Source organism: Benincasa hispida, chromosome 11, assembly GCF_027475165.1.
Source record: "Benincasa hispida cultivar pf3 chromosome 11, pf3_genome.v1.1, whole genome shotgun sequence".
In the NCBI taxonomy this organism is placed as follows: Eukaryota; Viridiplantae; Streptophyta; class Magnoliopsida; order Cucurbitales; family Cucurbitaceae; genus Benincasa; species Benincasa hispida.
Genome location: NC_143488.1, coordinates 69,779,029 through 69,796,107, shown reverse-complemented (window position 1 = coordinate 69,796,107; position 17,079 = coordinate 69,779,029). Strand labels below are relative to the sequence as shown.

General features: G+C 32.2%; 2 protein-coding genes across 5 annotated transcripts; one reads left to right on the top strand and one right to left on the bottom strand.

The window, feature by feature from the left end:
- The first annotated feature begins 6,025 nt into the window (after positions 1-6,025).
- LOC120089818 (suppressor of disruption of TFIIS-like) lies at positions 6,026-8,437 on the top strand. Its single transcript, XM_039047222.2, has 8 exons — positions 6,026-6,280; positions 6,703-6,778; positions 6,908-6,973; positions 7,084-7,181; positions 7,283-7,408; positions 7,530-7,844; positions 7,959-8,024; positions 8,132-8,437. Exons 2-8 carry the CDS (start codon positions 6,718-6,720, stop codon positions 8,282-8,284), a joined length of 885 nt encoding a protein of 294 aa, XP_038903150.1. The 5' UTR covers positions 6,026-6,280; positions 6,703-6,717; the 3' UTR covers positions 8,285-8,437.
- A 2,879-nt stretch (positions 8,438-11,316) lies between these two features.
- LOC120090411 (GRAS family transcription factor) lies at positions 11,317-16,001 on the bottom strand. Of its 4 annotated transcripts, none has more exons than XM_090307476.1 (4): positions 15,414-15,979; positions 12,167-14,618; positions 12,003-12,086; positions 11,317-11,527 (listed from the first exon to the last, which is right to left on the bottom strand). In XM_090307476.1, the coding sequence occupies exon 2, from the start codon at positions 14,534-14,536 to the stop codon at positions 12,269-12,271; it is 2,268 nt and encodes a 755-aa protein (XP_090163602.1). In that variant the 5' UTR covers positions 14,537-14,618; positions 15,414-15,979; the 3' UTR covers positions 11,317-11,527; positions 12,003-12,086; positions 12,167-12,268. The 4 variants fall into 4 exon arrangements, with proteins under 4 accessions (XP_090163602.1, XP_090163601.1, XP_038903976.1 ...); XM_090307475.1 differs by having other exon boundaries at positions 12,178-14,618; XM_039048048.2 differs by lacking the exon at positions 11,317-11,527 and having other exon boundaries at positions 11,752-12,086; positions 12,178-14,618; positions 15,414-16,001.
- Between the last annotated feature and the right edge of the window lie 1,078 nt (positions 16,002-17,079).

Below are 17,079 nucleotides of genomic sequence, written 5' to 3'. Positions count from 1 at the left end.
ACTATTTAACAAGATGTGTCCATTTTTTTACCTTGCCATTTCAATTTCATTGAACTGATTTCATCTTTATTTATGATCATGATCCTAAAATTTATAGTAGTATGCTATATAAACTCTCTAATCTAGAGACACAATTTGATGTAATTTTCTGAAAACTTTCTCTTTAATAATACTGTTCTCCCTCTGCCCATGGACGTAGCTAACACATCATTAGTGAACCACGTATATCTGTGTGTCGATCTTTTCTATCTCTACATTCCTTTTTTTGTGTTCTTTAATTGTCGATTTCGTAACAAAGATTATTCCAGACAAGGTCCAAAGTGCACAAATAGGTCCTAAATTTCAAGAAAAATTGAGATCCGTATAAGAGTTCACGTGTCTCAAAATGAAAGTCAAACCTTCAAGTTTCGAATTGATCAATCGAGTTAATGGAATTTCACCAAAGGAAAAATGACCGATCAGATGAGCTTGCTGTCTGTAACCTCGAGGACCACCCCTATTATGACATCGTTGGTATTAAACGTAATCCCAAACATATTTTAAAGGAAAAGCTTTAGTCTCATATTGAAAACTTCAAGGGGTAAATAATCGACAACCTCAAGGATAAGTAACTCTAAGTAATTTTCTCTGTGGTCTTAGACATCAGAGTGTACTTGGCTTGGCAACACACCGATGCGAGTACTTTTGCACTGGTCAACTCCAACGATGTGTCTTGACCAAAGGAACACTCAAGGTCCACATGCAAGCTTCCTATGCCAAAACATCTATACCTTAAACTTGAATAAACATTGTTGTTTCTACTTTGTATCGATATACTTTCAATGATGAAATGTTACAAAAATGTTCTCATGCATGGGCGGAGATATGTAGGGGTTGGAGGCACATGCCCTCCTCAATTTATTTGTCTTTTGTATTTTTAATATAAATTATAAAGTGATATATATTAACATATATATAAAAGTTCAACCTAAACAGCAATATTGATGCTAGCTTGTTGGTGTGGAGTATTGTCTATTTGATGAATCATAAAGGTTTGAATCCTACAACTTACTAACCTTTTATAATGTGTTCTTTCAAATATAATATGTCTTTCTTTTTTTAATAAATAAATAGTCAAACAATACTTTTTTATTGGCAACAGAACTAGACAATTTATAAACTTTTTTCTTCTTTTCGAAATTCACTTTTCAATTTCAACTCTCAAGAACATTCTATTAAAAATGTTTCATTCATTTTTTTTACATAATATATATATATATATATATTACGCTATATATATTTCTGCTTGTTTCCATATAAGTTTTACATTCACATTACTTGTACAGGTTTTTTAAATTAATTTTAAAGTTCAAGGTGGATGATTATTTGTTGTCATTTGTTTGGATATACGAGCTCGACAAATAAGTTTTAAAATATTCTTATACTTTAAGTTTTGATGCTTTTAATTCTATATAATAGAATGTAATATTCTTATTATTAATACTTTTGTAGAGTTAATTCAAAATTAATATGGATAGATGTTATAAAAGAAAAACAACAATGGAGATGGTCAAGACATCATCTTTAAATAAGAAAAATGTTTTGGATCTTGATCAATCTTATACAGAAATAAATCTAGAAGAACTAACTGCATATCTTGGTTTGGTCTAAGATATTGTGAATGCAGTGAATTTAGTCAAAAAAAAAAAAAAAAAACTGCAGAAAACAAGAGAATTTGATTATGATTCGTTGCTGAGTGTAGTTTCTAATTTCTATCATAGTCATGATATCGAAGTCCTTCAAATGGATGACTTATTTCTAATTCGAGGACAACAAAGGCAAAATTCACAACCATTTACAAATTTACATCATTATCGTGTTGAAATTTTCTATGTCGCTTTTGATATGCAACTTCAAGATCCGAGTAATTCAAGACTTAACTAACTTGCTCAATTTTACCCAAAAGACTTTTCAGCTATTGAACTCTCTTATGTTTGAAAATCAACTTCAAAATTATATTATTGATATGCATTAAAATATTGAATTTATTGAGCTAAAAAGCATATGCGATCTTACAGTAAAAATGATCATGACGAATAAATACAAGGTCTATCCATTGGTTTATAAATTACTCACATTGGCATTGATTTTACTTATTGTCATAACTATTGTAGAGAGAACATTTTCTGCTAAGCATATTATGAAGACTTGATTGTGCAATCGAATAATGGGAGGTCAATGGATGAATGATTGTCTTCTAACCTATATTGAAAAGGATTTATTTGATAAGTTAGTTACTGAAGTTATCATGAATTGGTTTCAAAACATAAAACTCGTAGATGGTAGTTGTAATGTATTAAGTTGGTTAATGTATGAAGTTATGAAGACATTTTTTACATTTATTTATGATTTTTTTTTTTTTTTTTTGGACTTGTACGTATATTGCCCTGTGTAGAATTCATGGCTCCACCACTGATCTCATAGAGGATTTCTCAATTGAAGTATTGTTAAAATTAGAAAATAAAAATAAAATACTCATGTATATAGAATTACAAAACCATATTTTTGTACAAAATTGATTTGATAAGGACAACGAACCTCAAACTATCTCTACAATGGTATGATATTGTCCACTTTGGGCATAAACCCTCATGGGTATGTTTTTTGTTTCACCCCGAAAGGCATTATACCAATGGAGATAGTCATCCTTATTTATATACCCACGATCTTCCTTTTATCTAACCAATGTGAGACTTTGATCGCACTCCCAATATGATTCAACTATAAATCATTACAATATAACGCCAAAGCCGAATTTTTTATGACAATTATCGAGAATTTTAGGGAGATTTATTCTGTGGTCAATCTTATTGAATTGATTAGTTTTGTTATTATTATAATTGGTCAAAATTTGGGAGTTTTGAAATATTTTTTAAAAAATCAGCAAACCAAGTTTGAATGGAATTGAAAATTTGCAATATTTATCTAAATAGATGAAATTGAGAGTCTATTTTGAAGATTAATATACTTTGTTGATACCAAAAAATGATCTAAATAGTTTAAATGTTTTGCAAAAGGATGAAACTCAATGCCAGTGTAGTGTTTAGCCATCAAGTCAATAAGAAGTCAAGATGAAATCTATTGATAGTAGAGAGTAATATGAAATGTTTTTGACATACCTTTAACGAGTTGATGGCTTATATATAGAATTTGTATTATGTAATAGACACCTAAACTCATAATGACACTTCATTAATACAAGAAACAGATGACCTGTTACACTTCGGGTGCAACTCTACTACCCGAAATGAACGTCATGGATAGTCAATTATAACATTTTATTGTTGTCATTAGGCCTTCTATGGGTCATCTGAGCTCTTCCTAGGCTCCCTCGTGAATCTTCTGAGATGTATATGTTTATCCACGGACCTTTTATCTTTTTAGACTCTTGATCTCGACCTCTTCGATAGATCTACATGTAACACGCTTTTTTATTATTATTATTTTTGATGATATATAAGGCGAGGGCATCAAACCACAAATTTTATTATTGGAAATTCTCTTGTTTTTTTTTAAGTTAATTAAAAATGAGAGGTTTGTTTATAATTAATTGGTATAGTATTGTTAATATAGATTGAGCTGTGTACGACTCAATCTCTGTATGATTGAGTTGAACACGTCAAGAAAAATTCATTGGTTTTATTGCATTCCATGATTCCCTCATCCCCATAACGTAACCAACTTTTTATGCCTAAATTTGTTTTACTTTGATTATGAGAATCCTTCAAATTATAATTTTCAAATTAAACCTACTTTTAGTTCCGTGGCTTACAAACAACAAATAATTTAAGTATTATTGTTATTCCACCTCCAATTATTGGTTTCACTTTTCCGTTCTCTTCTCACGTTAAATGTTTTTTAAAAAAATTTACATTTAGAAATACTTATTTAAACACTTAAAAAGTCAGTCCAAACACGCTCTATATTCATACATGCTTTATATTATATCATTTATTTAAATGAATTTGTTTTTTTTAAAAATATTATTTTTCAGAAAAGATTAGACCACAAAAAATATATATCTATACATGCTTGTATGTATGATCATCCATTTAAATGGTTTTTTTTTTCAAAAAAAAAATATTATTCCGTAGAAAAATTTAGACCACAAAATAAATGAACATTCAATTATTGTTGTCGGTTTTAGATCAAATGTAGTACTACTTAAAAAGTTGATATTATAGATATACATGCATATATTTGGCGTTGCAATGGAAGTTTAAAAAAATTAGTGAAATTGGAGATTGAATTCAAAATTTATTGACTTCTGTTTATTATTTGGGTAGGATTTTCTAAATGTTGGATCCGTTTGAGACTCGTCTATTTTGCTGTTCATCTTCTATGCTATTTCAAAGGAAAATAAACAATTTGATGAATCGTGTATAGTATGTTGGAAATGTGTCCAAAATCTTACATTAGCTAAATAAGAAGATGATTATATTGATATCTAAGTGAGAGTAATTATTTCTATTTATATGAAATTTTTTGGATGGTTCCAAAAATAAAGTTATGAAATTTTTTGTCTAAAATAAATAATATCACCATGATTGTTCTTTCTTTTAGGGGTTGTTTGGGGTACTGACATGTTATAGAATGTGGGGAGTTCCGATGTCTGAAGAGTTCTGATCAAGTATGAAATATCGAATATGATCGAGTATGTTTAAGCACTGAGATGATATACGATACACGGAAGAGACGGTGAGATACGAAAAACGTTCCGAAAATGAGCCCGCAAAACAATTAAAATCGATGAGATAGGATAATGAGCTTCCAAATACTGAAATGATATGGAATGTAGGGATATACAATCTCATGTTGGGCCACCAAACAGCCCCTTAGTTTTATATTTGTATTTTTTTTTTTTTTGTTTCTTTCTGTATGCTAAAGAAATTATGAATCTTTTATTTAATGTGAATCAAAGACAATTAAAAAATAAAGAACTATTTCTATAGTTTAAGACTCGCTTAATAACTATTTTATTTTTTGTTTTTTATTTAGGAAAATTAAGTCTATTTCCTCTGTATTTCTTACAATGGTTTGCATATTTATAGACTATAACGTTTGAATTCTTATTCAAAATTCAAAAACAAAAACAAGTTTTTGAAAACTTTTTTTTTTTTTTAGTTTTCAAATATTGGCTTGGTTTTTTAAATCATTAATAAAAAATGAATAATTAAGGAAGAACCTTAGAGGTGGAAGTAATATTTCTAGGTATTTTCTAAAATAAAAACAAAAAATCAAATGGGCATGAAAGGAAGCCTTAGAAATTCATGTGATGGGAATGAAAATGAGATAGAAATAAACCAGAGCTAATTTACTAAAAATAAAAAACAAAAAAAACAAAAACAAAAACCAAGAAATGGGAGCTTTGAAGTTGGGCTAGGTAGCATGGAGAAACTAAAATTTACATTTTTTTTTCTTTGGTTAAATTTCACTATTCATGGCCCCACTTTTTATGGGGAGTTCAATATTGATTGAAGTTTGTTTAATACGTAATCAATTATGAATTTTGTTTAATACATTTCTATAACCATATATATAAAATGTTAGAAACAATTGGCATATTATTTGGTCAGATTATCAGAAAAAACTTATTAAATACAATAATGCGAGGTAAATCAAGGATGGCTTATTAACTTTCTAACATATTAAAAAAAAAAGAGAGAAAAATTATTATTATTTGAGTTGAAGTTCATGAACTTTTTAGATCACACAACCTAGAAAAATCCCAAACTAACCTTATAATTGATTTGATTTGATTTTGATTTTATTTCCATTTCAAATTGTACATTAAAATTAGAAAAAATAATAATTGGTCCACGTATTCATAAAATGGCAATGAAATGAAGGAGCCAGATTTGATAATGGGAGCATACAGCTGGAGGGTAAAAAGGACCATAAAGGACAAACATGAGTCCAGAAAGTACAAGGAACCGGACTCCCTATTATGCCTTTAAATCTTTCCCTAATTCCCACCACTTTCTTTGAATCATCTCTTAATTAAACGTGATTAACATTTAACTTCTAAGATTAAAAAAAATTAATTCTTTATTTCAAACTTCAACAAACCACGGTATTCCTTCCCTATATAATCCCCTTTAGCCCTCTCTTTCTCTTCCCCCACTCGCTTCATTCTTCATTCCCTCTTTAGAAGAAGGAAAACCTTTCTTTGCCCTCTTTCTCTTAACCCTCTTCTCCTTCTTTCATTGTTCTATTGCTCTTGCTATTTCATTCCCAGTTGGTAAGTCCTGTTTCTTTTCCTGGGGTTCCCTGATTTTGCCCTTTTCTCTCCATTCCCTTCCTTGTTTGATCTCTGATTTCCATTTCCTTTCTGGGTTTTTATGGCTTTTCTATTCTAGCATTTCTTGGAGCTTTTCAGTTTTTTATTATAACCCACTAAAGGGCCTCTAAAATGGGTCTAGATTGAACTTCTAATTTGATTCTTTGATAATACTCGGTAGTCAGTAACATAAAATGGATGTGTTTTTTTGTTGGAATTCATTATAGAACCTTGAACTAATGAATGAGATTGATGTGGACTGAACTTTTTCACTGACTATTTCCTCCTGCATTCTTGAATAAACCATTAAAACCTTGAAAATTTGAAGAGAGGGTATGTTGTTCGAGCTTTACTGAGATCAATTTTCACGTTTTTTTATATAGGATTTCTAAATCAAAATGGAATACGAGAACCGGTTCAGGCAGGCTCAGAGACCCAAATATGATTGTCTTCTTTTTGGTAAGAACTTTGTCTTAGTACAATCAGACACTTTTCTCATATGATTCTTTCTCTCTGTTTTTTATTTCTTTCTTAGTTTCTTTCCTTTGAAAAGTCATGTGTTCTCTTCTAATGTTTCTGAAACTGCAGATTTAGATGACACCCTGTATCCCTTGAGTTCTGGCATTGCAGCTTCATGCCTACAGAATATCAAAGGTAAGATCAAAAACAAAAAAGAAAAATCAGCCTGAAATTCCTTTTGTGTTGAGATGATCACTTTCTTGATGTTGTTTGTTAATGCCTTTTTTTTTTTTTTCTCTCCGTAGATTACATGGTTGAAAAACTGGGGATCGAGCAGAGAAAAATCCCTGACCTGTGCAATTTACTGTACAAGAACTATGGAACAACCATGGCAGGTCTGAGGGTATGGCTTCTTCAACTAATCACTTGATTTCAAAATGCTTAAAAGTGGAGAACAAAAATAACTCATGGGTTTTTTTTTTTTTTTTTTTTTTTTTTTAATAGGCAATTGGCTATGATTTTGATTATGATGAGTACCACCGTTTTGTTCATGGAAGACTTCCTTATGATAATCTAAAGCCTGATCCTGTTCTAAGGAGTCTTCTGTTAAGCCTGCCTTATAGGAAAGTTGTAAGTATTTGTTTGTTTTTGCTTTTTGCTTTTTCAGGTTCTGTAGAAAACTCGTGATTCATTTTGCTTATTGATTTTTTTTTATTTTTTATTTTTTGTCTCTCTTTTTGTTTGTGTATAGATCTTTACAAATGCTGACAAGATCCATGCAGTTAAAGTTCTTAAAAAACTTGGATTAGAAGACTGTTTTCAAGGGATTATCTGCTTTGAAACCCTGAATCCAACCAATAAGAACTTTGTTTCAGATGATAAAGATGAACTTGAATGTTTTGGAACCAATCCAATCCCATCTGACTCAGAAATCTTTGACATAATTGGTTACTTTCTTCAACCCAATCCTGGGATGGAATTACCAAAAACTCCCATCATTTGCAAACCATCAGAGGCTGCCATTGAAAGAGCTCTCAAAATTGCAGGCCTAAACCCTCAGAGAACTGTAAGAGAAAGAGAACCGTCTTATTCTTCTATGAGCTTAATTTACAGTTCCCATTCCTTTACAACCTCTCAACTTCATTTTGTTGTCTTAACTTGTTCCTTTTGCTGTTTTCAGCTGTTCTTTGAAGACAGTGTTCGAAACATACAAGCTGGGAAGCGCGTCGGGCTCGACACTGTCTTGGTAAGGCATTTCGAAAACATGTAGTTGAGAAAACAAAAGCCAGTTCCTGCTGAAGATTTGAGATATTGTTGGCTGATTTGTTTGTCCTTTTTTCTTTGGTACTATAGATTGGCACTTCACAGAGAGTTAAAGGAGCAGACTATGCCTTGGAAAGCATCCATAATCTTAGGGAAGGAATTCCTGAGCTTTGGAATGTTGAAATTAAATCAGAAATGGGGTATGCTGGCAAAGTTGCAGTTGAAACTTCAGTGACAGCTTAGAACTATAACATCCTTGTTATGTTCTTTCAACCTTTTCCCCAAAAAAGAAGAATGAAATAAAAAAAGGAAAGGGGAAATCTTTCACTTCCAGTTTCACTGGGTAGATGTTGTAAATAAGCATTTTGATTATGAGAGTAAAGTCCATAAGTGTAATCTTTGTCCTTCTACAATAACTGAATTAACAAAATCATTGAAAATCACTCAAAAATATATTGTCATCTAAATTAGAAGAACTAAACACAAGATTTTCATACTCTCCACTAATTTTCTATCCATTCAAATTCATTGCTACCATGTTTTTGCATGGCTGTAGCTCACATGTATCCTGTTATGGCAACTTGATCTGTTCTCTCTTTACACCTTGATCACATAAAAAGATATTAAAATTAATAATTTTTTAAATCGTCATGACACATAGTGTTAATATCGTAAAATTCATCATTTACTTGGATAAACATTCAAACGTCATCTCTAGATTATGTTATCATGCCATTGTTTAAATTCAACATAACGTATCAAAGTCTAGTTGCAAGTACGATAAAGATTTGCCAAAAGATGTCCGCATTATTTTCAAATAATTGCATGTATTGCAATCATAACTTGGAGGGAAATTAGTAATTATATAAAGGATATGAACGAATGAGATATATTATTAATAGAAAAAGATGAGTGGAAACGACGAGACGTAAAAAAAAAAAATTAAACAAATTATATAATTGGAATGAATATAGATATCGATCAAATTCAATGAAACTAGTTGTATAATTGGTACACAAGGAAAAACATATTATTAAATAATGTTAGTCCATAATGTATTGCAATCATAATTGGGAAAAAAAGGTTAAATGTCAAAATAAGAATTAAAAAATATTTATTTAGTAATCATGTACGGAATATGAATGACTGAGACGTGAAAAGTTTAATAAGATGAAATGAATATAGATATTAATTAAAATTGAATTAAACGAGTGAACAATAATATTAGTCCAAAATGGCAAAAAGAAAAGAGAGAGAATCTGTATCCAATTGCATTAGAGAAACCAAGTTTCAAACATTTGGGCTTTATATGGTAAACATTACAAAATGCTCATAACTCATATTTACACTTAGCTAATCATGCTATTTAAAAATGATGATGTGCAACTTATAAAATATAATGGTATAATTGATGTGGTTTAACATGAATGGTGGGAAGATAATTGGACCATCCTCATTTGGCCACATTGGCCACCTTTGGGCTGACCTTATAGATCAACCTACTTTTGTTTTTTTTATAGGAATTTGGCAAGTACAATCCATCTTTCATTGAGATTGATGCTTTTCAAGAGTAAATTGATGGTTTTAAAAATTCACAAATTTTGGTGTGCAAAATTGAGATCGTTTGAAATGTAAAGTGAGAGATTCGAATAGTTGGTCTCTCTTAGTCAATGATACATATCTTATTGAGTTATTGAATTATATTCAAGTTACTTAAAAATATTTTCATAAAATCTGAGTATAGATATACTTTTATTTATTAAAAAAAAAAAATAGTAGATTTTTGTCCTCGAACATTGAATTCAAGAGAGAAGAGTTTAGAAATTTTAAGTGATACAATCCATATAGATATAATATATACACAAAAGAACTTGGAGTTAGGATGAAATGAACTAAAAAAAAGGAAGGAGAAAAACTATGAATCTTGAGATGCTCCAACTCCTCCTATAGAAAACAATCTTTGTGTGTCATACTATTTTTCTCAATAACAGATTTTGACATATAGAAATTGCCACTTCAAAAATGGATGTGTTGATGAGTGGGAAGATATTGTTGATGAGAAAATGAGTTTTATATATTAAATTGCATTTGAATGACACATGTCTAAATCTGTTAATAAGACACCAATTTACTCATATATCAATTTTTTAAAAAGTTATTTTATTCAATTTCTTGAGTTTTTCTTTTTCATACTTAAGGGTTAATTTCAAGTTTTGGAAAAATTAAAGACTAGGTTGAAATTTTCTTACAATTAGAAATGATTGGGTACATTTAGCTTTTAGACATTATCCTAGTGTCACAAAATGTCTTCTTCCCTTGTCATGACATAATAGTAATGAACAACGATACATAACAACTCATGTCAATGTGCAACATTTTTCCAAATTTGTAGCTTTTAACATGCAACACTCCACGAACATTGGGTAAATAGAGCAAATGTGGAAAAGAGAGATCGAGAGCAACAATGAGAGAGAATGAGGGCCAAGAAGATATATATATATATATATATATATATATATAAAGTTTCTTGACACTAGAAAAGGGTTAGAAAACTAATATTAAAAAAGCTAGTCAAGATTCATTTGAGCACAATGTTTTGAGTCATTCATAAAAAAATCCAATTTTATTCCCTTGAAACTATAGTTGAATGATATATTGAATTTTTGTTTTAAAAAAAGAATAATAACTTCTCGATGGAATGACCTATTGAAGATTTTTTTATACATTAGAGACAATTTCAAATTTTCAAAATATATATATAGTAGGACATGTTTGGTAGAGAATTAACAAGAGATTCACTAAAATCAGGATTGTATTTCATGTGTTTGATAACAAATTCAGAAAATTAGATTCTAATTTAAACAATTATTTGATATGTTTAATACAATATAATTATGAACCACAAAACTCGTACTTACCTATTAATATTTAGTTAACAATAAACTCTTATTAATATATTTGTGAATATGATTTATATTTTAAAAAATTTTACAGTTATTATTTTGGTAATATCATATAATTTATACTACATTACATAATACATAATATATTTTATAAAAAATGAATAGAGTTTATAACCTAACATATTATATTCTAAATATTTTTATCTTTATTTAATATAATTTTACATTTTAAAATTTAAAATTTAAAATCTAGATACAATGAAAATATAAAAATGTTATTTTCAAAATTGAGATGGTTTGAATCGTAGAATCCGAAAACAATTTTCAGAAACAGCATCTAAGTTGTATACCAAATACATTTACTAAACTCAGTGAATCAGAAAATCCTTAGAGATTCTATTTCATTAAGAATGGGACAAAATTAGCCAATGAAAGATAAAAGAAGATGGCATCAGCTTCTCGTCATTCACAACAGACTTATTATTAGGAGTCTTCACGGTCTTCTCCACTCCTTTTGGGAAAGTATATCTCATTATTCAAGAAATTGCATGCCCTCCGGATCCATGTTCCCCCCCAAACTTGGCTAAGGACATAGGTCCCCACAACAGCAACATTGGGTTTAGTTCACAGAAAACAGAGCCCTCATAGATTGAGGAGAAAGATACAATTCAGCTCACTTTCTATTCTTTATAATATTATATCTTATACTATATACTTCAAGTGGAAATGTCATTCTAGAAATGCACTTTTTTTGAGTTTTCTCATGAAGAAAATGAGAAACAAACAAAATAATGGTTTCTGTAGTTCTATCAGAAAATGTATCTATATTGAGATTCAAGTACAACACTGTCACTACAAAATTCTGGGCACGTAAAAGAAGAGAGGTTCATAATTTCTTGTGATGAACACTCTCAAGTTAAAACAAAAAAGGGCAAAGGGCAATAATTTTCAGTTATGTATGCCAAACCGTGCCGGTAGGGCAAATGACACTGATAGCCCCTTGTTGATTATCCAATTGAACCTTGAAAGACATTTGCTAAAATACAGATTTATCTTACCTGGGGAGAGAAGAAGTTTTGTCGATTTGGTCTAACATGGGGCATTGGAGCTTTCCTCAACACTTCCCCAGCTCCACAGTTAACCTGTTAAATAATTGGGACAATAATTAGTTGAGGCTAGAGATTGGTTATCAAAAACCCGAGTTAAAAACAGAGACACTTGCATAGTAGTTACCCCCTTGGTCCTTGAGCAATCCCTTTCAGTTTGCACAGCTAAGGGCCAAAAGACACTTGCATATGTGACTAACACGATCCCATATTCATGTTTACTCCACAGAAGGTTTCCATGCAGAAATGGCATATATAATTCGACCTTTCCATCCCTGAAGTATCCATCTGCTATCTTCATCAATCAGAAAATCTCTGTGGTAACTTGATCGTACCTTTTCAACCGCTCTCGAGAAAATCTCAGGAACAAAAGGCAGTTGCACAAATCCAGCCCTCATGATCCGAAATTGCCACTGCTTGTATGTTTCTGGTCTTTCCACTCTCTCCCATCCCTCACATGCTATAACATTTAAAGCCTCCCTGCCAAAGACCTCTCTCTCCAACAGCATTCTCTCCCAATCCTCGCGAGGTACAACAGTTTCAAGCATATCAAAAATAGCAGAAAAATGAAACAAAGCCTCTCGAAATCGGGTAACAAAGAAAGGAGCATTGTATGCCCCATTGACAACGCCACTGATAAATAAGTTAGGACTAATTTTGTGTATCAATTTAAGAACAATATTTCTAGCACTCTCTGCGGCAACACTTTCATCAAGCAAATTTTTTGCTCGATACAAACAGTTAACAACTAGGAACTCGTCTTGATCAATATTGAGATCTTCGACAGTAATAGTTTCCCATTTTTTTGCTATAGCATTATACTCAAACGGCACATTGAAACTCTCTGCATAGGCTGCCAAACGACGCCCTGTCTCCTCAACTCTCTCTGCAGGACGAAACCCAGGCTGGGGAAATTCAATTCCAGTGATTCGAAGTTTTGGAGGTCCACCTTTTCTCCATGACAATCTCTGGATTAAAGTCGGCCACTGGAAACCGTAAAGGATACCAAAATCTATGACATGAAGCTTGGTTGCATTCTCTGCAGCAATCATTATAGTCCTGTTTGAAGTAAAATTAGAGATCTTTCTAAATGGGCATGCAGCAAGGTACAAGTGGTAAGCTTTCAATACATCAGCGGCGGATGTTCTTTTATTAATTAGACCTTTGTAAATCTGGCTACCAGTACCTGCCAAGCGTGCCTCCAGACCATCAGCAAAACAACTAGCCAACCTCTGACTTCCATCCCCAAAAGGAGAAGCATGTTGTCTGACCTGCTTTAGAAGCTCACTGGCATTCCTATGGTCATCAGCTGCAACAGCTTGAGCACAGCTAATTAGAAGAGTTCTCAAATCCACAACCTCTTTTTTCCCACTTTGCTTCTTCCGACGACCCCTTCCACCATTAGACACTTTTAGTTGCCCATTCTGCACCATGCTTTTGATTTTAGCATTAAGTAATTCCTGTCGAAATGAAACTAACCGTTCATGCCCCTCCCCAGCACTACAAAGCAACACAATATCAAACATCTTAGATCGCAAGGTTGACTCTGTAAATACAGCTGCTAGCTTGTTGCTTCTCTCTTCTTCCAAATCTCCATTCTCATCATGAGGATTCTTTTTTCCACGTGATTCAAGTGATAAAATATTCCTCTGATCCTTTCTTGCTGCCTTCAAATATATCTGGCTCGTTCCCTCGTCCGGACCCTGAGTTGCTGACCCGTTAAACTCAGAATCAAGACACAACTTGTTTCCACTGGGTAAAAACTTGCTCGCCTCTTCAAACCCTTTTTGAAACTGCCAAATAGACTGGCTTCTGTTATTAGGCTCAGGAACTTGAATTGTATTATTCGAGAAGTCCACCCACCCATCAGCCCCACTAGCTATACTATTTGAGGAACTATTAGATGATGGAGAAATGGTATCACCTAAAGTGCTTCTGATTTGAATTACATTTTCACTCAGAGTTTGAAAGAGGTTATCATCACCACAAGAAGAAGTATTACTGTAACCATTCAGGTAATTACTACTATCTCCACAACGTTCTTCATTCAAGCTATCACTGTACTGATTGGCCAGAGATCTATTTGGCTCTGGGGAAGGAGGATACTTTTTTCCGAGGACATCATAGAATGATTTCTCAGCGGCTTGAAGATCCAAAGAATCTTGAAGCATGCATGTCTTGTCCTCCATATCTTCTTCCATGAGAATCTGATTTATGAATGTCAAAACAGCATCAGAAAAATCGCAATCTTCCAGATAATCTTCCTCATGACTCGTACCATTAGAAGATGAGGTTATAATACTGGAACTTGAGGCTATGTTACTCGGTAATGGATTGGGGAGAAGGCAATTAAAATCTTGAAAGTCATGACTCAAAATGGTATTCTGAAATCTAGGCCTCCCATGGGTGCCCTCTTGTGCTTGAATCCCAAAAGAATGATTACCTATGTAATGACCCGACTTTCTAAGTTCTCTATTTGGGGTCATTACGACATTACTAGTCTTGTGGCACCGTCACGTCAATAGACCACCTTATCGTACACTCTGCACATCCTTTTTTTGCCTTTACCTGGAAATTTTTATAAAGAAAATAATGAGCATAAAAATACTCGGTAACTAACCCTCCTATTGGAGTCAGACTACCAGGATAAACAATCACATACAAACATAAATTGAATAACTTTAAACTAGTGGGACCTAAAGTTTTGCCCTTCTTGGCTTTCACTATGTTTCCATTTCTCAGGATATGCATCAATTTCATATACATTGAACCTTGTGGACATACATCAATTTCATGCATGGATACCGCAGAAATTCTAAGCACATAAATTTCGCTTAGAGCTGCTGAACTTACATCAATTTCTAATTTCATGTAACATAAATATGCATGAAGTCCTACATAAATTCATACTAACACTTTGTCATGCTAAAACACATACCTTTTTATTCATATCGTTCTTAAACTTGCATAATAAATCACGTAAAAAGATATTCTCGATTGACATAAATCTCATATAACATTCTGATCAGCCAACCAAAAACATCACCAAATTATTTTTCCCCAAACGTCCCTTCGGGGACATCCGATAAAAATGAATTATCTTTCCCCAAACGGCAACGCATTTTAGTAGTTCCAACAGAGCTAATTTCTTTCTTGGCTAACGGGACCCTTGCCCAAACCAAAACAATTCTGAAGGTAAATTAGTGACCTGAAAATATTGATACTAAACGATCTCGCTCTTGAAACTGCCCTTACGCCTTAATATATTAAATATAAACTCGCCCAAGAAAAATCCAGAATTAGGACCTATAGTAAAACTCATTCGAACTCGAAAAGGCTAAAGCATAAAGGAACGATCATTACCAACGAAAATTCAGCCAACGCGATCTGAATCTTTGCCGGGTTGACTACGAAACGACTTGATTTCACCGTTCCAAACTCACTGGGTCGTGGGTAAACGAATATGAGATCTTTTGGATAGTGGGTCACGAGACTAAAGCGTTTTGAGACCCAAAAATCACAGGTTCACTCGCCGGAACGAAGATGTGAGCGTTGGAACAACCTGGCCGTCTCCTGATCGGGATGGGAGCACTGCAGATGAAATCGTGATGGGAGGATGCCGTGTGCAGCGACCTGAGGTAGGACGGCGCTGGGCAGAGCTGTAGAGACGATTCTGGAGAGAGAGAGAGAAGGAGATCTGCTCTCTCGTAATATGGGCAACAGCGGCGGTGGTGCACGGCCAGCGGCAGCCGGAGTGAGGAAGTTGAGCGAGAGAGAGGATGGGATGGGATCGAGAGAGATGCTGAAAGAGATGAGGGAGAGAGAGGTCGTGAGACGGGAAGTGACGGCTGGGGGTTTTCAAAAAAATAACTTCCAAGTTTTCTTTAAGCCGAATCCTAGTAGACTGAGTCCACCCCGAAACAAAACTCTGGTCGGGACACTCGGTTACCACGTTTAAGTTTTCGCTCTACAAAATTATCATATTATTTTTTCTTCATCCATTTCGAAAGAGATCTAATTAGTTAAAAATAATAAATTTTTTTCTAAGCTTTGGACTTTCTATATATCTAGCTTGATTACACATCATTATTTACTAATTTTTTTTATTTAATCTTCATAAATCTTGTATCATTTCTTATATAATTTTCATTTTTCTCCAAATTCGATTATAATTACTAAATATTATATCAAATTATTACGTAACTTTTCAAATTTTTAGTTATGCTTTCATGATTCTATCAAATTCCAAAATTCCTTATGAGTTTTTCAATTATAAAAATATATTTTTTAAATTGATTCAACCTTTTTAAATTTAGGGAAAGATCAAACTTTTCAAAAAATTGGGTAAGATTTGGAATATATATAGAATTATGTTAATCATGCTCGGCATTTCACTCAAATATATGAATTTCGGTGTTAATTATGCTCAAAATTTCATTGAAAAAAACTCAAATATATAGAATATTGTTATTATTTTACATGGGATTAACCCTGACATGCATATAATCTTTGTGTATAATGTGGCGAGTTGATCGAGAAATCCCAAAACAATCAATAAGTTAAAAAATGTTGATTTTTTAATTAACATCTTATAACCGATCTCTCCTCAAATCAAGAAAAACTACTTTTATGAGTTTTCAAAAAAAAATAGTTTTGTAAGATAAAAACTTAAATATAAGTGCTAAATTAGTTATTATGATTGGTATTATTATCCGCTATCAATTATAATAATACGAATTTAAGGTATATATTATTTTAATTTGACTTATAATAATGTTTAAATACAAATTATTGTAGTATAAATTATAAAGGAAGAAAGATGATGGTTATGGTTACAAAATATTAAAGAAGTGATTTTATGTAATGATTGGAAACTTGAGTGGAGACTCAAGTCTCCTTATTTACGAATTTTTGCTTCCCAACCAAATGGGTAAACTTAACTCTGACCATAAATCAACCAAGAAAGATTAAAGTTAAATTAAAACAAATCCAACAATAGGTAAAATAATGCATATTCATCACACTTGAA